We start from the raw sequence: 24,249 nt of genomic DNA on the forward strand, positions 1-24,249 counted from the left end.
ACCCGATTAAACATTATAACATGGCTTAATATAATATCGCGTCCAGTGGAGGATCGACTGTCGGCCATCAGCGATGCCATGGTCTTGATGTATAAAGGACCTCCGGAAGTCTAAAGCGTCGATTACGATTTCACTATGGACCTGATACATGAATAGGTGTGATTGTAATATTTCCTCAAGTCCGCCTTTTAGTCTGTTTGACTGTTTTTCTCATATTCTCTGCGCAATGGAATTTTTGGCTTGCGCGGGGTGTTTTTAAGCCTAAAGACTCACGATGGTTGTTCTAGTGGTTCAGAACGCTGAACGTCAGTTGAAAGGGATGAATCATGGCAATTATGATTGCGACCAGGACAAAACATCTTTGTTTAACTGAAAGAACTCTGTGTATGTCCGCAATCATTACCTAAAGGAGCACTGTTACGGTAAACCAGGAAGATGTGTTCTCCGTGGATCGTTTGGACCTATATAATGAATCTACGTGTCCCCAGAAAGTCAATAAACTTGCACAGCACAGAGGAAGCCGCAACAACAGAGGAGGAAGCCTAAGAGGCGGTGTAAGCGGAAACGAATGGACAGAGGCATGGGAATGAATAAAACAGTAAAAATAGAGAACTGTGGTTGTTGTTGTTGTGGTGAAGAACCAGAGTGTGAGGTAGCAGAAGCAGTAGAGGCAGCAGAGGTAGGAGAGTAGGAGTGAAGGAGAACCTCAGCTGAACAGAGATTAGCAACATACCAGTTTATACCAAGGTTGGGTTGGAGCCCAAGAGGTTGGAGCCTCAGAACTGAACAGGACTGAAGTCCTTAGGGGTAGGTGCTCCTAAGTGCAGAACCACTGCAAAACAGAGTTGGTGCTCTAGAGGTTGGAGCCTCACTGAAGTCCAAGTTGGAGCTTGGCAACTAATCACAATCAGATATATACTTGTATTGTATTTATTTCATTGCACTGTGTTGTGTTCAATAAAAGCATTAATTCCAGTTGTTGATTTCTGTGTTCTATATATATATATATATATATATATATGCTTTTGGTAATAACTAGAACAATTAAAAAGAAATATTGATTCACCCCCCCCTCAGTATTTCCAACAATTGGTATCAGAGCATGCTTCTTCATACTAGCCTAACAGCTTGAAGAAGGATCCGCAGCCATGATGAGAAATCACAAAGCATCAGGAAGACCTCCTTTGTTCGATGGCACTAACTTTGGTTTCTGGAAAAAAAAAATGACCTACTACTTAATGTCCCTTGGACCTGAAGTCTGGCATTTTGTTCAAAATACTCTTCCAACAGATCCAAACGAGAGGAAAGCCTACATCGCAAATGCAAAGGCCTTGAACTCCATCACTAGTGGAATCACTGATTCCGAGTTTACAAAAGTCATGCACTGTACCTCTGCCAAAGAAATGTGGGAGAAGCTAGTTGGCTTATATGATGGAGACTCAAAAGTCAAGAAGGCAAAGCTTCAAACTCACAAAAGACAATTTGAAAGTCTGAGGATGGAAGATGAAGAAGATATTGCAGCATACCTCCTCCGAGTAGCTGAAGTGGTAAACTCCCTGAAAGGATTGGACGAAAAAATTGAAGAAAGTACCATTGTTCAAAAGGTATTAAGATCTCTTCCAGACAGATTTGACTCCAAAATAAGCGCTATAGAAGAAGCAAAGGATCTAGATACCCTCAAAATGGATGAACTCCATGGAATTCTCATTGCCTATGAAATGAGGAAAGGTGGCCCAAGCTCCAAAGATGCAGCGTTCATGGCCTCAAAGTCAAAGAAGGGGAAGAAAAGAATCACTGTAGTGATGAGTCAGATGTGGAATCTGAATTGGCTCAATTTGTACGAAAGCTGAAGAAAGGATCTAAGCTTAAAGGCAAGTACCCCCTTATCTATTTTAAATGTGGAAAAATAGGTCATTATGCAACAAAATGTCCTCATAAACATGACAGTGATGATGAAGGAAATTCTAAAAGAATGGCACACAAAAAGAAAGGGTTCAATAAGAAGAACTTCTTCTCTAAGCAAGATGAGTCTGATGAGGATGAGTTTATGGTCATCAAAAAGAAATCAGATGAGGAAAGTGACCATGATGAAAGCCAAGAAACATTATTCATGGCACTCGCAGATGATGATGACTCAGGGCTGGAAGGAAATGTAGATGAACTGTTAATAAGCGCCATTGAAGAAAATGAGAAACTACGGAACAAAATCATTTCTCTCAAAGTGGAAAACGAGGAAACAAGAAGGAGAGAAGATCTCTTGGAAGCAAAGCTTAAAGAAAAAGAAGAGACTTGTGAAGAACGTGAGGCCGAAATAGTGTCTCTGAGAAAGGAGTTGGAGCAAATTAAGAAGGGTTGTAAAAGCTCTCAAATACTTGAGACTATTCTGAAAAATCAAAAACCTCAACATGACAAGTTTGGAATAGGTTTCAAAGGAGAATCCTCAAGCACTAAGAATAGTGCGAAAAGCTATGCCGATGCACTTTCCTGCAATCCAAAAGAAGAAAAAGTATGTTATCAAAAGTGCATCCCAGATCCAAAGAATGAAGAGAGAATTATTCCAAAGAAGAATGTGGAGTCGAATCATGGACACTACAGCAAATACAAACCTGTACTCCACCAAGGGCCCATCTCAAATCCAAAGAATGAGGGAGGAGTAATTCCCAGGAAGGAAATCGACTCAAACCGTGGCTGCTTCAACATGTACAAAACCATCTTTCTTGGACATTGTTTTCACTGTAAAAACTTCAGTCATCAAGCCAGACATTGCATGGCTCACAGAAGTGAAATGCCAAAGCTAAAGGACCGAATAATCAATTCAAATGCCCCCAAAAGGCAGGGACAAATCAAAACCTTCAATTCATTTGATCCCTTGACCAAATTTGATCTGATTTGCTCTTTCTGCTACAATAATGGACACTATGAACAAGACTGCCCACTCAAAGGAAGAAAGACGAGTAGTAAGAACTCCAGCATGGATAAATGCGGCTTGGCTCTATATGCTCAAAATAATGGAAACCATTGGTTTGTGGATAGTGGGTGCTCCAGACACATGACAGGAGACAAAAGGAAGTTTGTCTCACTGAGCAAAAAGGAAGGGAATGTGTCCTTTGGAAGCGGATCTGGCAGAATTGCAGGAAAAGGAACTGTTACTCTGATCAATGGAAAAGGAAAAGCTCAAGATGCTCTGCTAGTTGACGGACTCAAACACAACCTCCTGAGTGTCAGCCAAATCTGTGATCAAGGACATAAGGTTGTCTTCAGCACCAAAGACTGTGAAATAAGGAACTTTGCCTCAGGGGAACTTGTGGCAAAAGGGGTGAGAACACCAGACAACATTTACATTCTGAACAAGATTCAAGAAAATAAATGCTACCTGAGTCAGACAGATGAAAGTTGGTTGTGGCACAAGCGACTTGGACATACAAGCTTCGAAAATCTAATCAATATCAGCAAGATCAAAGCTGTATGAGACATCCCAAGGCTGTTCAAACCAAATCAAGGAGTATGTGGTCCATGTCAACATGGAAAGCAAACCAAAACTAGCCACAAGACAATGGAGCTCTCTACATCAAAGCCTTGGAAAATCATTCATGCTAATGTGTGTGGGCCAACTAGAAATCAGGCACTCCAAGGAGAAAGGTACTTTGTGTTATTTGTTGATAACTATACTAGAATGATGTGGATATATTTTATAAAGTATAAATCTGAAACTTTTGAGTATTTTAAGAATCTAAAAGCCCTTGTAGAAAATGAAAAAGATTCAAAAATTAAGTGCCTCAGAACAAACAGAGGAGGAGAATTCACATCAAACGAGTTTAGTGAGTTCTGTAATATTCATGGAATTAAAAGGGAATTCTCTGCTGCTAGAACACCTCAGCAAAATGGGGTAGTTGAAAGAAGAAACCGAACAGTCCAAGAAATGGCAAGAACAATGTTATTAGCAGCAGACTTGCAGCCTAAATTTTGGAGAGAAGCAGTAGGGACAGTTGTCTATACATTGAATCGAACTCAATTAAGACCAAATTGTGAAAAAACTCCTTATGAGTTATGGAAAGGAAGACCTGCTTCAGTGAAGTACTTCAAGATCTTTGGAAGCAAGTGCTTCATAAAAATCAATGATGGCTCACCAGGAAAGTTTGATTCTCAGGTTGATGAAGGGATATTTCTTGGATACTCTACACGGAGCAAGGCTTACAAGTGCTACAATTATCGACTAAAGAAGATAGTGGAAAGCATTGATGTAAAGGTTGATGAAGATCTTCCAGAAAAGGAAACTGAAGAACATGAAGATGATTTCCTCATTGAAGAAGAAGAACCTAAAGAAGAAGAAATAGATGAGGAAGAAGAAGAAGAGGAAAGAGAACCACCTCATACCCCTTCAAAGATGAAGTATGTCCAAATATATCATCCAGAAGAGCAGATTATTGGCGACAGAGATGAAGGTGTGCAGACCCGAACAAGGATAACAATTACACCCAAGAGAAAAGTCATTGCCCTTCTATCTATGATAGAATCAGAAACATTTGCAGAAGCAAGTAAGGATCCTCATTGGGTAAAAGCCATGGAAAAAGAAATGTCCCAAATTGAGAAGAACAAGACATGGGAGCTGGTACCTCATCCAAAGGACAAAAATATAATAGGAACCAAATGGGTGTTCAAAAATAAAATGAATGAGGAAGGACAGGTTATCAGAAAGAAGGCAAGGCTTGTCTGCAAAGGCTATTCACAAATTGAAGGAATTGAGTTTGAAGAGACATTTGCACCAGTAGCCCTATGGAAGCTATCAGGATGTTCTTGGCATTTGCTTGCTCAAAAGGATTCAAAATCTATCAAATGGACGTGAAATCAGCATTTCTAAATGGGCAACTCAAGGAGAAAGTCTACATGGAGCAGCCAGAAGGGTTTGATCTAACAGCAAGAAAGGACGTAGTCTGTAAGTTGAAAAAGGCTTTATATGGGTTGAAACAAGCTCCTAGAGCTAGGTATGCAAGATTGGATCACTATCTACAACAACAAGGCTTCAAAAAGGGAGTGGCTAGAAGTAATCTATACATAAAGACAGATGAAGGTAAGTTACTAGTTACTCTTGTTTATGTCGATGATCTGATTTTTGCTAGTAATAATGATGAAATGAGCCATGAATTTTCTCAAAACATGTCAAAAGAGTTTGAGATGTCAATGATAGGAGAGTTGTCTCACTTCCTTGGACTTCAAGTATCTCAAACCAGAGCAGGATTGTGTATATCTCAAACCAAATACCTGAAAGACATGCTCAAAAAATATGGAATGGAGGACTATGCACCCATGAGCACACCTATGACCACAAACTGCAAATTGAGCAAAGATGATGACTCCCCTCTAGTAGATGCAACTCATTACAGGTCAATGATTGGAGCCCTTCTATACTTAACAGCTACAAGACCAGACATAATGCAGGTAGTAGGAATGGTGGGAAGATTTCAATCTGCTCCCAAACAATCCCATTTATTAGCTGTAAAACGAATTCTCAGATATCTAAAAGGAACTTCTGATTTCGGTCTTTGGTACCCAAAGAGCTCAACACTGATTGTAACTGCATACACCGATGCTGATTGGGTTGGAAGTATAGATGATCGAAAAAGCACTAGTGGAAATGCATTCTTCCTAGGAGACTGTTTAGTATCCTGGCTCAGCAAAAAACAATCATCCATATCATTATCCACAGCCGACGCCGAGTATATTGCTACAGCAGACTGTTGTACTCAAATACTGTGGATAAAGGAAGCTCTAAAAGATGTCAACCTATGTACAGATCAACCGATTACCATCTATTGTGACAACACAAGTGCTATCAGTCTCAGCAAAAATCCAGTGATGCACTCAAGGACCAAACACATACCAATCAAGTATCATTTCCTCTGTGAGCAAGTAGCTGAACAAAACATCGTGCTGGAATATATCAGTACTAAGGAGCAGATAGCTGATATTTTCACAAAACCTCTTCCTCGAGAAGCATTCGAACATCTGCGTCAAAATATGGGGGTTATCTCTTTATCATCACTCAAGTTCATTCATAAAGATGTAGCAGGACAGGGGGAGCAGTTTGACAGGGGGAGTTCGTATGCATTCCTTTGCCATTGATGTCAAAAGGGGAGAGCAGAAGAATATTGCCAATAATAACAAAGGGGGAGATTGTTGGACACAGATTGTCATTATGGCAATATTCGAGGAGCAAACAGAGCTATCGGAGGAGCCAAGAGGAGCAAATAGAGCTATCAGACGAGCCAAGAGGAGCAGACAAAGCCACATATGTATATGTCATATATATATGCCAAAGTACAGAAGCAAACAAAGCTAACAAAGGAAGCAGACAGCCATCGGAGCAACAGAGGAACAAGCAGAGCTATAAGGAAGCAGACAGAGCCATCAGAGGAGCAATGGGTGCATTTATATTATCGGGAGCTATCGGGCCACAAAAGAATTATATGCATGCAGATACAGGCGGAGGAGCATATATCATATATATGTGTTTTTAACACTATCGGAGGCGCAGACTTTATGCTATCAGCGGATAGAAAACCCATGAATGCATGCTTTTACACTATCGGAGGCGCAGACTTTATGCTATCAGCGGATAGAAAACCCATGAATGCATGCTTTTACACTATCGGCGGACAGAAAGCCCATATATATAGACTTAACAGTATCGGCGGGCAAAACTATGCAATATGGAAAATACACTATCGGAGGCGGATTGCGGACTTGTAACTTTATACACGAAAGCGGGGTGAGTCATATCAGGTCCAGCACCTCATATCGCATCGGCACTTCGGGAGCAGCATTACAATGTGTCTGGTGGACCACTGCGATCACCAATAACGATTATCGCATCGGCATTTCGGAGCGGAGGTAATACAGTGTTAAGAGGTCCCTTTGCGATCGCCGATAGCGATACATATATATGCGGACCTGCTGCAACATTGCAATATAAGTTAATCTATTATCGCATCCATCACAATCGCATATGTTATGAAGCCTTGCCACACCCAAGCACTAATTGCGATGAACATTGCCAACCCGATGCCACATCACAACTTGGTTTAATTGTAATATCGCGTTCGTCGCTATATCACAAGCCGTAAAGCCTTGCCACATGAAAGCGCTGATTGCAATAAGGCCGCAGACCCAACGGGCATATTTACTATGGTTTAATACCATATCGCATCCGCCCATTGCAATGCCACACAGAGGGTTGTCCGACTACAAGCACCGATTGCGATAAAGCATGTGGACACAATTAAACATTATAACATGGCTTAATATAATATCTAGTCCAGTGGAGGATTAGCCGTCGACCATCGGTGATGCCATGGTCTTGATGTATAAAGGACCTCCGGAAGTCTAAAGCGTCGATTGCGATTTCACTATGGACCCGATACAGGAATAGGTGTGATTGTAATATTTCCTCAAGTCCGCCTTTTAGTCTGTTTGACTGTTTTTCTCATATTCTCTGTGTAATGGAATTTTTGGCTTGCGCGGGGTGTTTTAAGCCGAAAGGCTTACGATGGTTGTTCTGGTGGTTCAGAACGCTGAACGTCAGTTGAAAGGGATGAATCATGGCGATTATGATTGCGACCAGGTCAAAACATCTTCGTTTAACTGAAAGAACTGTGTATGCCCGCAATCATTGCCTAAAGGAGCACTGTTACGATAAACCGGGAATATGTGTTCTTCGTGGATCGTTTGGACCTGTATAATGAATCTATGTGTCCCCAGAAAGTCAGTAAACTTGCACAGCGCAGAGGAAGCCGCAACGACCGAGGAGGAAGCCTAAGAGGCAGTGTAAGCGGAAACGAATGGACAGAGGCATGGGAATGAATAAAACAATAAAAACAGAGAACTGTGGTTGTTGTTGTTGTGGTGAAGAACCAGAGTGTGAGGTAGCAGAAGCAGCAGAGGCAGTAGAGGAAACAGAGGCAGGAGAGTAGGAGTGAAGGAGAACCTCAGCTGAACAGAGATTAGCAACATACCAGTTTATACCAAGGTTGGGTTGGAGCCCAAGAAGTTGGAGCCTCAGAACTGAACAGGACTAAAGTCCTTAGGGGTAGGTGCTCCTAAGTGCAGAACCACTGCAAAACAGAGTTGGTGCTCTGGAGGTTGGAGCCTCACTGAAGTCCAAGTTGGAGCTTGGCAACTAATCACAATCAGATATATACTTATATTGTATTTATTTCATTGCATTGTGTTGTGTTCAATAAAAGCATTAATTCCAGCTGTTGATTTCTGTGTTCTATATATATATATATATATATATATATATATATATTCTTTTGGTAATAACTAGAACAATTAAAAAGAAACACTGATTCACCCCCCCTCTTAGTATTTCCAACAGCCACGTACCTACAGCTCTTTCTCCCAAGAAAACCGAACCCTAAACAGATATGGGTCTCATCATAAACTCGACCCTTGCCACTCACATCTTGCCTCAGATGTCGTCCTATTTTAGAGGAGAGGATGAGCACTTGGATGCATCAAGTGAGGGAGAAAGCACCTCTATATATATCAATCGGTGGGGGTCAAGGGACATGACTATTGGATTAGGTGAGCCAACATATAGAAGAGGTTGACCTTGATAATTTGTTCATAATCAAAATAAATTCATTTCATTTTTACATGTCAGAATCAGATGATCTTAAGATCAATCCTACACCTCTCGGAGAGAGGAATCCAAGAAAAATATCAGTTGTCATAAATAAGATGACCCATGTGGAGTTTGGCCCTAGTTGCCAATTTTAACACTCCCTCTCAACTAGGGAGAACTCCATCTACTAATCCATCTGCTAATCTGTACTATCTTTGTCATCAATGCACTGCTCTGCTCTACTGAACTTATGAAGAAGAAGAAGTGATCGAAAATGTATCATACCATTCTCTACTAACCCGAAGTTAGTCCCAATCAAAAGAGAGTGTCATACCACTCTTACTGACCGAAGTCAGTTCCCATTGATCCCAAATCAACACCGATCATCCTAGCATAGGGAGTACGGTAGTACACAAATCGTCCATTGGTAGTACTATGGTCCCTATCCTCATTTCCCTACTCATTGGCCAGATGAGAGGTACTTCCCATGAGTCCCAGACTGCATGGGTAGGAGGTCTGAGCAGGAGAAGGATTAACCACTCATCCTGCCTACATGTCGCCAAGGGGTATCGCAGGGGAAGGCTGAACCACTCACCCTGTACACAGCGAACCACTAGGGGAAGGCTAAACCACTCACCCTATGGTTGCTCATTGCTCCAAGAAGTACCCCAAGCCCCCCAGAGCTCTCAGAGCTCAATGTCCATCTCATACAGGACCCTCATCAGAGGGTCTCTCCATGACTCCAGGTCGTTCTCGGAAGGCCAAGAACTTGACCTTTTCTAGGGGTTTTGTCAGAATATCGGTGACCTACCCATCAGTCCCAATGTGATGGAGCCTTATTGCTCCTTGTTATACCATAACCCGGATAAAGTGGTACCTAATATCTATATGCTTCGAGCGATCATGAAACACGGGATTCTCTAATAATCAGATCCCACTCTGGTTGTCGCAGAGGATCACAGTGGTATGCAGCACATGTCCAAACAGCTCATTGAAGAGCTTCCTCAACCAAACAGCTTCACAAGAGGCCATACTAGCAGCTATGTATTTGGCCTCGGCGGTGCTCAAGACAATCGATTTCTACTTCCTGCTCATCCAAGATATCGAAGCAAAACCCAAAGAAAAACAACACCCATAAATGCTCTTGCGATCCACCACACTACCAGCCCAATCAGCATCAGAATAACCATGCAGCCTCACATCTCCAGCAGTGTATCTCAATCCATAAGTGATTGTGCCCCGAAGATATCTCAAAAGATTCTTGGCACCAATCCAATGTATTTGATGAGGCTCAACCATATATTGGCTCAATGTGTTAACTGCAAAACATATGTATGGACAGGAGTTCACCAAGAACATCAGTGCTCCTATGAGTTGACAATACTCAAAAGCATTCCTAAATTCAGATTCAGCAATAGTACCACATAACTTCTTAAAGTTAAGTTCCATCGGAGTAGTCACGACTCACAGGCTTGCAGTGCACCATCCCAAATCTTTCCAATATCTTCACAACATATTTTTCTTGAGAGAAGAAAATTGCATCTGGCTTTTGCCAGACCTCCAACCCTATGAAATAGTGCATCGGTCCTAGGTCCTTCATCTCAAATTCAGAAGCCAACTCCCTCTTACATGAGAGGATCTCAATAAACATCATGGCTCCCTTTAAACATTGGAAATGTATGCTTGTTCAGAGTATATCCATCAAGCCATCTACACCCTGCTATTCATCCTTCGGTCTATACATCAAAGTCAGCCAATCATGCTGCCTCTTAAGTAACAAGGATATCATTTTTAGAGTCATCAGATATCATATTATAATCAGCTATCATGAATCAACACCCTTTGACATGGTTATCTTTCTTGAAATAATCTATGGCTCCCTCTGAGGCCATACGTCAGATGGTCATTTAGCTTTCAACGATGAGCTTGCTAAATGATTTCTGCCATGTGCATGAAACTACTCAATAAGGATGATTTTCTCATCCAGCCATTTGTATCCATATGACCATGATAAGTGACTTTTCTCTGACTTCTGAATTTCATCATCTTCCTTTGAATTGAGGAAGTATAACATCAACTACTGTACAAGGAATAAACAGTGCTGCTATATCAAGGATATCCAGTTTCAAATCATCTGTTGAAATGAGCGATATGCCGAAGCCATTCCTAACCAGGATATTCCTTTATGTTGTATTCCTCCCAAAACTTGTCACACAACTACTTTTGTACTTCATCAAAAGTCGTTTGTGCAAGATGTCAAGGACAAAGAAATAGATCTGTCCTTAAATTCATCAGACTATCTCGAACTTACACATCTTGTTCACAACTTCGATTGTGAACAAGATCCATTGCCAATGCTTCTGTCATTGATGACCTTCCATGCTTGATGTTGAGTTTCTGAATATAATTGTTGCAAGTGGATAGAAGTGTTGAACTGAAATAAAGTAACTGTGCTATTCAACACACGACTGTGAGACTGACTGCTACAAAGATGCTAATACCACAGTGATACCAAATGAAGTAGAATAACCAAGTCATGATAAAGGTTGACTTCAAATGATCCTTCTTGCACCTGATCTTTGATCTTCTTTAATTACTGAAAGATCATCAGAAAGATACAGAGTACAAGATTTCATGGATTAAGCTATCCAAGATGTGAATCAGTCTTGTTCACAACTTCGTTACTACTGCATAACACAGTCATAGCCATCATCACTAGATCAGAACTGTAACTATATAGATTTGACAAGTATCCAAACTGATCTACACATAATTACATAGGAGAGATGTAAATCCAAGTGCAGTGAGACTATATGCAATGCCAACCTAACAGTGATGACACTCTCAACAAGGTTTCTGAGTTGCCATACCATCGTAATAACTGCTTCACTGAGATGTTGATGTGCTGAGGTATTGTGATACAGATATCAATACTACAGATCGATATTACTATGATGCCACTGTCATCAGATTTGAGGGATAATGTCAAGCGCAGGGATGACAAAACATAGCATCGAAATCATTATTGTAAATTACAATTATAGATCCTCATGGCAGTCCGGTCCATAGTTTAAGTCTATCATTTTAAATGAGAATGAGCCCAACAAATTTCTTCAAACTCAATAGAATATCCATTGCAATTTTGTTGATCCAGAAGACCAATAATACCCACAAAATATTGTTTCTTCATTCAAAAATTTGAACACTCAGTGAGGGGAATTAGAAAGATGGAACCTGGTAAGTAAAGTCTTAGAGTCTGCCCCGAAATTGATATACAGACACAACATTTCATAACGGTGCTTGTATCACCGTCAAACCACGTAAAGTTTGTTCCTGAGATAGCACACAGTCCCAACAGAGAAGCTACAGCAGCATTGGAGTGTACAGGAATGATCTTCGTCCATCTTAGTATGACTTTCAGAACCTGTGGTTATGTACAGGAGTAGAACACAACCTCTAAGAAATTAGATTCATGCCCAACATATGTAAAATGTTCTGCCTGTAGTAGTGCTTCACCCCCACACGCACAAGCCATCCACTGATACACAGCTCATGAAGAAAGGAAAACTCGCTATGCTCATAGCCTTGACTGGGTATTCGAGCTGCCCCTCCAAAGAGTAAATCGAACCAAAGGCACTGAAAATTTCAGAGTTATTAGAATCATGTGAAAAACATCTTTTGCGCTAACTTTCTCCAGCGATATGCCTAATGATCTATTTATCCAAAACAAGTACTGTAAATTCAGAGGCTAATCCCAATCTCCAAAGTCGACCTTCTGCCACAAACAAATGCTTAGAAATAAGGAGAATAGTCCTGCTGTTACGTGGAAAATATAGCTGGAGATCTTGGCCAAAATTTGATTTAATGCCATAAGGAACTCGATCCTGGGAATGCTTCTACCTTTTGAAAAAGCCTTGACTTTTGAAGAGAGAGGATCTCATGGAGATTTCTAGCTTGGGCTTGTTCTCAACCTAGCTCTGATGCCATGTTAATTTTAGGTAACAATGGTATGTTCTATGCTTTAGAGCAATTTTACTTCAATTTCTTTATTAGCCCAATATCCATATCCAAATTAGCAATCACATCAACATGATAGTAAAATGCAGATAGAACATAAACATAAGTAGTGGAAGACAAGCCAAGACAAGAGGACACAAGATGTGGCACCAGCCAGGGACAAAACCCAATGTGAGGAAACCCTTGATCAGTTCTTCTTATATTCTTCAATAGTTCAGCACAGAGAGAGAGATAGAGTACAATGATTTAAAGTCAATATTGACTTGCCAAATAGAAGATCTGACATCAAAGCTCTTAAACATGAAGATGACTCAATGAAACTGCAATTCTGGCACCAAGGGCTGGAGATTTCTATACTGCAATTCTGAATACTGGTTAGGGCACAAACACAGTTAGCTTCAAGAGCTGATGTCTTTCCTCTGCAATCCGGGTCACTGGTTAGGGCTGCCTGCTTCAACCTTCTTTCTCCATTATTATGATTTACCATTAGAAGACATCCAATCACTGATTTAGAGCTTTGAGGCTCCTCCTCAACGAACCCTACAACAACCCTAAATCAGTGGCAAGATAAAACAGTCCCAAACTCATGAAAGAATTCTGACCTGCCTGCGCTCAAGCCTGGGCATATGCGGCCTAGAGAGAAGGACTTATCCATGCCTTCATACCCTCCAAACAGCTTAACAACTAGCTGTTGTAGCGGCTCTCTTCCTGCGGCCTGTAACAAAGATACACCTCACCAAATAGCACAGAAAACCATCCAACAAGCATTCCTCTGACTGCGGCTCTATTCAACAGGAAATCTGTACCCAAAATCAAGAGATACGCTACCCAGACAGACCTCCTATCCTCCATGCATGATGCCACAGACCTGCGGCTCTTTCTCCCAAGAAAACCGAACCCTAAACAGAGATGGGTCTCATCATAAACTCGACCCTTGCCACTTGCGTCCTGCCTCAGATGCCGTCCTATTTCAGAGGAGAGGATGAGCACTTGGATGTATCAAATGAGGGAGAAAGCACCTCTATATATACCAATCGGTGGGGGTCAAGAGACGTGACTATTGGATTAGGTGAGCCGACATATAGAAGAGGCCGACCTTGATAATTTGTCCATAATCAAAATAAATTCATAACTTCATTTGTACATGTCAGAATCGAATGATCTTTAGACCAATCCTACACCTCTCAGAGAGAGGAATCCAAGAAAAATATCAGTTGTCGTAAATAAGATGACCCATGTGGAGTTTGGCCCTAGTTGCCAATTTTAATAGATTGGATCATTTATCACTGTTTTTCTTCAACTTGCGTCTCTGAGGGTTTTAAGACCCCTTTTTCCCTATAAATTTAGGTGGTGAAAGATTCCACCCTAGTTGATAAGCTTATCCTCTCTTTTCTTTTACTTTTTTATATTTGTTCTGGCACAGGATTATTCTTTTACTTTTTTATATCTGTTCTGGCACATGATTATTGAAGGAAGTTTTGGTCTGAGTTCTTCTAAGGCAGCAATAAAATCGAATTCTCCTCCTAAGGTCAAGCAAGATAATTTTGAAGGCAACAGTAGCGAGACTCTGTCATAGACCTACTCTGGTTCGAATTTAAACAAGGACGCAACAAATTACAGATATAACCATAAAAACAAAGATGCAGCGGAAATAACACTTCATTTCATTAATATCAAATACTGAAATATGCTTACAAACATAATGGAAATAAGAATAGCTCGAGCAATGGTAGCTTATCTTTAATAGCTCGAGCAATGGCAGCTACATGCCTCTGAACTGTGTTAAATGAGGCTCCAAGGCCTATTTATTATTGAGAAACAACAGAAAACCCTAAACATCCAAAAACCTAACCCTAGGAGATGAAGCGCCAAAACTGTGGGGCTCGTTGGGTAAATTGGTACATCAATTTCCCGGGGTCGTAACTTTGGCATACGATCTTCATTTGGCTATCATAATACCTCGTTTCGAAGATCTAAAAGAATAGGCCGAAAACAAACAAGCAACCTCCTTCGGGATTTTTCCAATCTCTCTGTTTTCCCTAAAAACATCATTTAGAGCCTCAAAACAGCTCTAGAAGTTCAGGACCCAAAAAACTGCCAAAAATAGTAAACTATGCTACAATTAAGGAAACTGAAAAACTGAAAGAGACAGTGTTGGGGGTCCAAGTGGAATAGGAGGGTGGCCACCAATATCCACCTGGATCAGTCCTCCCCCCTTAGGAAGCAATGGTCCCCATTGCGTTGAGTGCCTCCATGAGATGGGGAAACTTCTGCTGAACTTGGTCCCTGGTGAGCCATTTGCCTTGGTGCAGGAGTTGGCCAGCTTTGACAACCCGATATAGTTGGATCTTTTGTTGGCGAGTGTTCTTGACCTATGTGTCCATAATCCGATCAGTTGTGGCTTGTTCCATGCAATCTGGGTTTAACTCTGTTGGTGTGAGTTGTTCTGCAATGTCTGATGTGTCCAACAATGGTGGGAAGTATGGTCAAAGGCGGTCCACATTGAACACTGGGTGCAGGCCAAGGAATGGAGGAATGTTAAGATCAAAAGCATTGTCTCCCATAGCCTTGGTAATGGTGTAAGGACCAAATCAGATGGTCTGAGCTTCCGATAGGCTCTGGTAAGGCATTCTTTTTGCAAATGCAACCAGACTTTGTCGCCCACCTGAAACTTGTGTGGCACCCAATGTTGATCATGTCGCTACTTATACTTGGCATTTGACTTCTCCAAGATGTCGTGAACCTGTTAGCGGATGTGTTGGATGCATTCAATAAATTTGGTCGCTTTATCAGCCTCGGACAGTACATGTGTGGATTATATTTGCGTAGTCACATGAGGCATGTCAACATCAATCGAACATAATGGTTGAAATTCTAGACCCACTTGAAAGGGACTACGACCAATCGAGCTATGGAGAGCTCTATTATAACTATGTTGCACATATGGAATACTCTCATCCCAAGTTCGAGGATGCTTGGAGTTGTACATGCAGAGTATGTGCACTATCATCCTATTGACGACCTCTGTCTGGCCATCAGTCTTGGGATGCTTGGTGTCCAATAGTGTCCAGAGGCTTGACCAGAATGTGCTTAAGAACCTAATATCCCGATCTGATATAATGGTCTGCGGGATCCCAAAATGTACCCATACTCGTTTAAAGAAGAGTTTGGCAATGTCCTCTGCTGTGATACTCTTCTTGCAGGCCGCCAATATAGCCATCTTAGAAAATTTGTCCACGACCACAAATACACAATCATTACCATGCTTGGTAGAAGGGAGGATGGACATATAGTCCATGGAGATGGATTCCCACAGTTGGTTGGGAGTAGGCAGAGGAGTGTACAGGCCTTGCTTCTTGATGGTTGGCTTGGCGATGGCACAGGCAATGCAGGATCTGATATATTTCCCAACATCCAATCGGAGTTTGGGCCAATAAAAGTACTTTTGTAGTACAGCCACAGTTTTCTCCACACCAAAGTGTCCTGCGACCCGACTGTAGTGCGCCTCCCAAATCATCTTGGCACGCACTTGAAGGAACACAAAGGTGGCCCAGGTAGCATAATAATGCGTCCTGGAGGTGGAAATCAGGAACTTGCTTGCCAGCTACTAGCATCTGGTATGTCAAGGCGAACTCTGGATCATTTTTGTATAGTTGCAGCCATCTAGAGGTCTCGTGACCACAAGAGTTGAGAACAGTAGTCAGTGCTGCAACTGGGGGTCGACTGAGGCAGTCTGCAACATGATTGGTGCTACCCTTTTTGTATTTAATGTTCAAGTGGAATTGTTGCAGATATGTAGACCACTTCTGATGGCGATCGTTTTGCAACTTCCCTTGTGTCTGTATAAACTGAAGAGGTCGGTGATCAGTGTGGATGACCGTCTCCTTCCCTAGAATGTAGTGCTTCCATTGTCAGCAAGCCTGCACAATGGAATACATCTCTTTATCATAGGTGGGGTACTTCCGAATTGTATCAGAAAGTGTCTCACTATGATAGGCCACTAGATGCCCGTGTTGGGTGAGGACTGCACCAATAGCATAGTTTGAGGTGTCTGTCTCGATTTCAAATGGTTGTTGCAGGTCTGGCAGTGTGAGTACCAATGCAGAGCAAAGGCAGTGCTTCAACTCAACGAACGCCTTCTGTTGGGACTCGGACCAGGAAAACTTTGCTTTCGCCCCGCCCTTAGTAATCTGACTCAAAGGCCAAGTGATATGGGAGAATCCCAACACAAACCTCTGATAGAAATTTGCAAGGCCCAAAAAGTTGTGAAGCTCTGTTAGAGTGGTCAGGGTTGGCCAATCCCGAATGACTTGGATCTTGGTCGGGTCCACATGCACACCACACTCATCTATGATGTAACCCAAGTATTGGACCTGACTCATGCCAAAGGTGCATTTCTCCAAGTTGGCACATAGTTTGTGCTGTCGAAGGGTTTGAAGGACCTGCCGAATGTGTTGCAAGTGTTCTTCCCAACTCTTGTTGAAGATGAGGATGTTGTCCAGATAAACCACCATGAACGAGTTGGTGAAGGGTCGCAAGATGTCATCCATTAGCCTCATAAAAGTAGCAGGGGCATTTGTCAACCCGAAGGGCATAACCAACCATTCAAAAAGGCCTTCCTTGGATTTAAAGGCGATCTTCCATACATCTATGGGCTCTATTGGAACCTGGTGATAACCAGACTTCAGATCGATCTTGCTGAAATACTTGGCCCCCTTGAGTTGGTCCAGCAAGTCATCAATCTGTGGGATTGGATACCTGTTCCTGACAATGATTTTGTTTAGTGCTTGATAATCAATGCAAAGCCTCCAAGTCCCATCCTTCTTTTGTACAAGTACAATCGAGCTCCCACATGGCAAGGCACTTGGTCAGATGTGCCCTTTCTGCAGCAACTCCTGAATTTGCCGCTTGATCTCTTCATTTTCCATAATGGAGCGGCGATATATCGACCCATTGGTTAGAGGTGCTCCGGGAGTCAAATCAATTGAATTCTTGACCTGACAATGCAAGGGTACCCCTGTGGGTGAGGAGAAGATGTCCCTGTATTCTTCCACGACCGTATCCACCTGCTTCTGCTGCTTGGAGGAACCCTTCCCAAGGGCCATGGATGTGGCTATGACCTTCCCCTTACTTTGAGAGCAAATCAAAAAGAAAACAAATTTCCCAGTCTAGGATATGACCTTACTGCATTGCTTAGCAAAGATCAAAGAGATGGCGGTAGGTGGGGCTACCTCCGATATCCTGTATAACTTAGTACCCAAAGAAATAATAACAGAGCGAGGTCTAGACTCATAAACAGCATGTCGCTTCCATAAGTATTGTTGTCCTAATAATACATCACAAACTTCAAGAGGAGCAACATCACACAGTACCTCATCCATGAAGGGCTTGATGTTGTAGGGATATGACCTTACTGCATTGCTTAGCAAAGATCAAAGAGATGGCGGTAGGTGGGGCTACCTCCGATATCCTGTATAACTTAGTACCCAAAGAAATAATAACAGAGTGAGGTCTAGACTCATATACAGCATGTCGCTTCCATAAGTATGGTTGTCCTAATAATACATCACAAACTTCAAGAGGAGCAACATCACACAGTACCTCATCCATGAAGGGCTTGATGCTGTAGGGAAGGCGACACTGCTGGCTAACGCGGAGATCTCGTCCTTGGTGAAGCCACCTGATGGTATACGGCTGCGGATGTGTTATAGTTGATAGGCCCAACCACTTCACGACCTCTGCTGAAATGAGGTTCTTTTGGCTCCCACTGTCGACAATGAACTGTAGTGGAGAACCCTTCACCCACATCTATGAGTGGAATAGGCGCTCCCCCTCTTCTGGATCTTCAGGCTCAATCTTTTGGATCTTGATGGTAGCCACAGTGGCACTAGGCTCTACGTCAATGATCTGCTTTCCTTTGTCATTCCCCTTGTCGAGTTCGGCGGGTTCTCCTGGATCGCCCTGCCTTGGCCTTTCCCTTTACTCTGCGGTTTGGGGGCGCATTTCCCTTGCTTCAGATTCGCAAATCCAAAGTCTCGCTTTTTCTATTTAAGCTTTTGCTCGATCTTGAAGCATATCGATACACCTTTCCGAGCAAGGAGATTTCCAGGAACTCCATCTCATCCAGGATGTACCGTGTAGGCAGTGGCGGTACTTTTGTTTCTCATAATCCTTGATACCCAACTTCGTGCGAAGAGTATGAAAAACATTGGTAAACTCTGGCACGTCTTGGTCCCTTTCCTGTCGTAGCATGGTCCACTTTATGTATTTGTCATCATAGCTCCCAACAGGGTAGTACTGCTCCTTGATGGCGTCCTAGAATGAATCCCAAGTGGGTGCGGCCGAAAATAGTGAGGGCGTACTTTCATCCTTCTGCTCACAATAGGTTTCCCACCAATCCTTGACGTGGGAAGTGGCTTTGAGAAGAGCAAAAGTAAACTTTTCCCGACTGAAAAAATCATGAACAGAAAAATATCCTTCTAACAAATTTAACCATTTATCTACAACATCCGCATCTATCAGACCCTCAAATATGGGAATGTCAAAGTTAACTTGTCCCTTCAAGGGTGTGGGGCTTCCAGAGTGGCTGCTGGAAGTAGATGCGTCACCCTTGGGTAGCTGCTGAAGGATTTGGGCAAAGTTGTCCATCATCGCGTTCCTTTGTCGCTCGAGGACTTCTTCGAGCAATATTTTGAAAATATCTCCTGCCCCCTCGTCTTTCTTTTCTTCCCCCATGGGAGGCCATCGGGATTTGCGAGGCTAGTCTTTCAAAGGTTCGACCAGTTCAAGCTCTAACTCCTTATATCCCGACCTTGTTTGGGGCATGCAAAGAAAAACAGAGAAAAAACAGAGTGCTTTGATACCACTTATCCAAATTTAAACAGGAATGTAACAAATTACAGATATAACCATAAATACAAAGATGCAGCAGAAATAACACTTCATTTCATTAATATCAAATACTGAAATATGCTTACAAACAGAATGGAAATAACGATGGTAGTTTATCTCTTAGAAGAGATGTGGCGGCTACATGCCTTTGAATTGTGTTACAATGAGGCTCCAAGGCCTATTTATTATTGAGAAACAATGGAAAATCCTAAACATCCAGAAACCTAACCCTAGGAGATGAAGCGTCAAAAATGTGGGCCCCGTTTGGGTAAATTGGTACATCAATTTCCCAGGGTCGTAACTTTGGCATACGATCCCCGTTTGGCTGTCATAATATCTCGTTTCGAAGATCTCGAAGATTAGGCTGAAAAGAAATGAGCAACCTCCTTTGGGATTTTTTCGGTCTCCCCATTTTCCCTAAAAACGTCGTTTAGGGCCTCAAAACAGCTCTGGAAATTTAGGACCCGACAAAAACTGCCAAAAATAGTAAACTATGTTACAATTAAGGAAACTAAAAAACTAAAAGAGACAGTGTTGGGGATCCAAGTGGAATAGGAGGGTGGCCACCAATATCCACCTGGATCATACTTTGAGGTCATACGAAGTATTTTGTACAAAAGTAAAACGTCGTCACAAATCTCACTGAGGCCATACGAAATATTTTGTATTACGACTAGGATAAACAAGTATCTTGGGCCAAACAAGGTTGATTCCAACAAACGCGAGGATTCTCATGAGGCTTGACACCATTTGGTGACCTAGAAAAAAGTTCTGCAGCAGACCCAGGATTTCCGCAGAAATTTGGAAGGTGGTCACAGGAACGTGATTAAACCGTTGAAGCAAATTCGTGGACACTTGCATCAGACCTGAGCTCTTGTGATTGATGTGGCTCCTGAAATAGGTGCGAAATCTGAACAGATCTGAGGTTCTATAGTAGACGCAACTCCTGTAGCAGGTCCGAACTTCAGAAATTAAACACGGGACCTGTAGCTGATTTTGACAGGACAGGATCAGACCTGTTGAAGTGGATCGAAGCTGGGATAATACATGGATCCTGAGCAGTGCAGTTTTTGCGTAGAGTTTAAAGAATTGGTAGTATCTGAAACTTCTGGTTAGGGTACATTGTCAAACAAATTTGTTCTCTGATGTGGCTCATATGTATTGTGAGAAGTCAAATATTGTATTGACCTGGATTATGTCTTGTATGGATTCGTTGGGCAAAATTAATATTGTATTATTGGTTATAACGTGTTGTTGAATGACATAGTGCTCTATTGTATTGTTGAGTTTATCAAAGAATTTAAACTGTGAATAATACCTCGCTCTGCTGGGGTTAGTTGTACTATTGAAGGATTGAATATGTGAATGATACATTGCTCTGCTGAGATTACCACATCATTGAAAAGAATTGAGGAAACATAGATTATATTGTCGTTGAATAATCACATAGTACTGTTGGATTCATCTGAATCTATTAAATGATATCACTGTTGTTTGAGTTCATTGCACAGTTGATATTAATTGTATCAAATTAAACGGTTGTAGCAGAAGAAGAAATCTTGTCAAAACCCTAATGTCTTAATAAACCCTATAAAATTGCCCTAGCATATTACATGGATATCCATATTGAAGAACAAATTTTACTATTCTTTTTTTTTACTTTACACGTTAACATCTCTTGCATTGGTAGAATAGATGTGGCTGCAATGAAGCTTAAAGCTCCAGCATGGGACTGTTACTACATTGCCCTCTTATCTTTCAATTTTTGGATGTGATACTTTTCACAATTTCATTCAATGAGGAAGTCAATTTGACTTTTCAAAACCAGATAATTAAAACAAATAAACCCCTTAAAGTTCAGTCTTTGGAGCCATCCAGCAGAATGCCCAAGTAGAAACTAAAAGAGGTTGGGTTTGGTTTAATGAAAACAAAAACACTGACTTTAGAATGGGGTTCGAGTGGTTCGAGCGGCAAATTCTCTCTCCTGCATTCCATGCGATGAAACACATTCAAGACCTGCTGAATCTTCCTAGGACTTTCTTCAAGCTTTGCCGCAAGCCAAACACAACTTGCTGCAACCCGCTACAAAACCTCCAAAATTCCACCAGTCAGACCACAAATAAATGAATCTGAAATGAAAATTTCAGAAAAGGAAAAAAAGAGAAAACATGATTATCAGAACTAAAACTTTAACCACAGCAAAGAACGATGGGAAAAATATGGGAAAAAGTTAAAACTATGCATACCTTTACATTAAAGCGTGCAAATGATTTTTTGAAATAGAATCGATGGAGAAGAACTTGGCCTGTTGCCATGACTGCTTGTGGTCTGTAAAGGTTAAGATCAACCTTCCATCATAAATGAAGCAAAGTCGTACAGTATTGCTTATAGGTAAAAAAATAAAAATACATAGAAAATTTAAGAAAAACAGCACAGGTGAAAGGATACAATCTAAGCAGAATGCCGCTTTCTTGAATCAATTCACAGCCATATAGACGAAGTATCGTCTCCGTTTCTTGGTCAATTTCATCCTTCCGTGATGGAGAGTTCACAATCTGCTCGTCCGTCACATAGAATGTGTCAATTGCTGTGTAAATCATGATGATGGTGATGGTGGTGGATGGGAATTGATGTACAGAGCCTCGAATGAATTTTCCAAACAACGGTCAATCCTCCACATCAAAATCGCTCAAAGCTACCAGAGAGCCAATACCTTCTCTGCCTGAAAATTATTCAAATTTAATTTAGCATACAGAATTTAGGAATCTTTAAAAATTCAATGTGACTAGTTAAATAGTGCTATACAATTATTGACTCCATCCAATTCTGGAACTTAAGTGAGAGACTGTTGATATAATAATACGTGAAGAAGAGAGTATTAGGGTAAAATCTCTATTTATTCTTGATGTTAGTAATCTGGTAAAAAATAAGCAATAATATGTGTACTGAGAAGGGTGATCATTTTTGCTGGAGATGGCAGTTCTATCTCCGTTTTTTATTTGACAGACGATAGTCCTAGTTTTGGGCTAGCGTTGTGAATAATTCTTAGCTGAACTGGGTGTGAAAAAACTAGTCAGGATGGCCATTTCAATGTATTTGATATAAATTGGCACTGTTTTATTTACCAAAAATAAGGAATAGTGCTATCCAGTTGAGTGATAAAGATTCCAGAAAACTAATTCAACTGTCAGTTCAACCTGAATAATAGGGACAAGCTGTAAATTTCGAATATTCATGTTGCCAGATTTAACACCAAAAGTTCCAATCAAATGCTCAAATTTAGTACTTACAAAAGAAAGAAAGAAAAAGTCCAACGAGCTTATGATTCGAGATTCTTTAGGGATGTACCATCAACCAGAGAATTAGAATTACTAAAATTTACTTACCATATTAAACAGGCTTGTGACATCCCCATAAACCAATTACTTAAATGTGGACGAGAATAGCAATCTATGAAACGAGCTCACAAGCATAAGGATACCAGAAGCTTCCAAAAAAAAATAAGAGACTAAAAATTACATAAAAGGACCAGAAAATTAAATGCAACCCAGCATAAAAGAGTCAAAATGCATAGCTTACTTAAAATTTGTACATGAACCAAAATCAAGGGCATAAGTCTGCAGCAACAATAAGAAAAGATCGAAATCTGTGGCTATGAATAATCAAAGGCTGGAAATAGTCCAAAAAAATAGTCAAAAAAAACTTTAAGCTGCAGATTGAAAAACTAAACCAAAAAATTGAAACCCTCACGGGATCTATGAAAGTAAGAAGAACGCAAAGTCACAAAATTAGGAAGTGGGTTTAGTATCGGTATAATAAGGACTGGTTGCCAAGAGATGGTCACCCGGTTCGTATCCCGGTCAATCAGTTTATTTCTGTAAAAATCAACATAGGTCATGATTTCGAAGCACATCGAGCTGTGCCGAGTCTAATTAAAGATCATTTTCCCAAGCACGTCGATCTGTGCCGAGTCTAATTAAAGATAATTTTCCCACTGTCCAGGAATTCCAGTACGCGAAAATTAATTATTTTGCCAATGAAAATAAAAAGAGGAAAATAAAAAATAAAAATTGCACATATGGTAGCTGTGGCAGCACTACGGTAGCTACGTCGGCACTTGAAAGATTATACACAGAATAAAACTTACCAGTTATCTAATGAAAGCGAAACCTGAAACATTGGACTCCTACACTGTTCATTGAAGGACATTCAGGACTTAGTAATTGAGGTAATTCTTAGCAGAACAGGCCTTTTCGTATTTGATCTCGTTTCCATTCCGCAACAACAATTAAAAATTTTCAAATGAATTCCAAAAAGGTTTAAAACATGTCAAACATCGAGAGGGTTTGAATTATTAAAGCAATTCCATACAAATGATTTGAAAGCTTGCTTCACGCATTCTCAGATTAAAGTTCTGAACATATGTGGCAAATGCGTACTTATCACATGCTGGTGCTATTAAATTTCAGTGTGAATTACACATCTTAAAGCACAGCACATATAGCACAGCATCCAAACACACTGATATCTGTAATTATTTATCCTAATAAGATTATTAGTTTCTGTAGAGATGTGGGGTCCATGGAACTCATCATCATTGACTTTGGATGACTTATAATTTTATTATAACAAATAATTTTTTCATTATAAATATTTATTTATTCATTAATATTAAATAAATAAAAATTAAAAGCTAGTTTAATTGGTCAAGTAGCTAA

General features: G+C 40.9%; 1 protein-coding gene across 1 annotated transcript in view; it reads right to left on the reverse strand.

The window, feature by feature from the left end:
• LOC149173738 (cyclin-L1-1-like) overlaps window positions 1-24,039 on the reverse strand; it is a 124,132-nt gene extending 100,093 nt beyond the window's left edge. The window contains exons 1-4 of the mRNA XM_089424713.1: window positions 23,903-24,039; window positions 21,980-22,253; window positions 21,778-21,859; window positions 21,473-21,613 (exon numbers count right to left, since the gene is read on the reverse strand). Coding sequence (XP_089280839.1) covers window positions 21,473-21,613; window positions 21,778-21,859; window positions 21,980-22,131 — 375 coding nt within the window. The 5' untranslated portion in view covers window positions 22,132-22,253; window positions 23,903-24,039. The remainder of the gene's footprint in view (window positions 1-21,472; window positions 21,614-21,777; window positions 21,860-21,979; window positions 22,254-23,902) is intronic.
• Between the last annotated feature and the right edge of the window lie 210 nt (window positions 24,040-24,249).

Source organism: Pinus tabuliformis, chromosome 4_2 (assembly GCF_031772625.1).
Source record: "Pinus tabuliformis cultivar Carrire ecotype Pingquan chromosome 4_2, CPIR1, whole genome shotgun sequence".
Taxonomy (NCBI): domain Eukaryota; kingdom Viridiplantae; phylum Streptophyta; class Pinopsida; order Pinales; family Pinaceae; genus Pinus; species Pinus tabuliformis.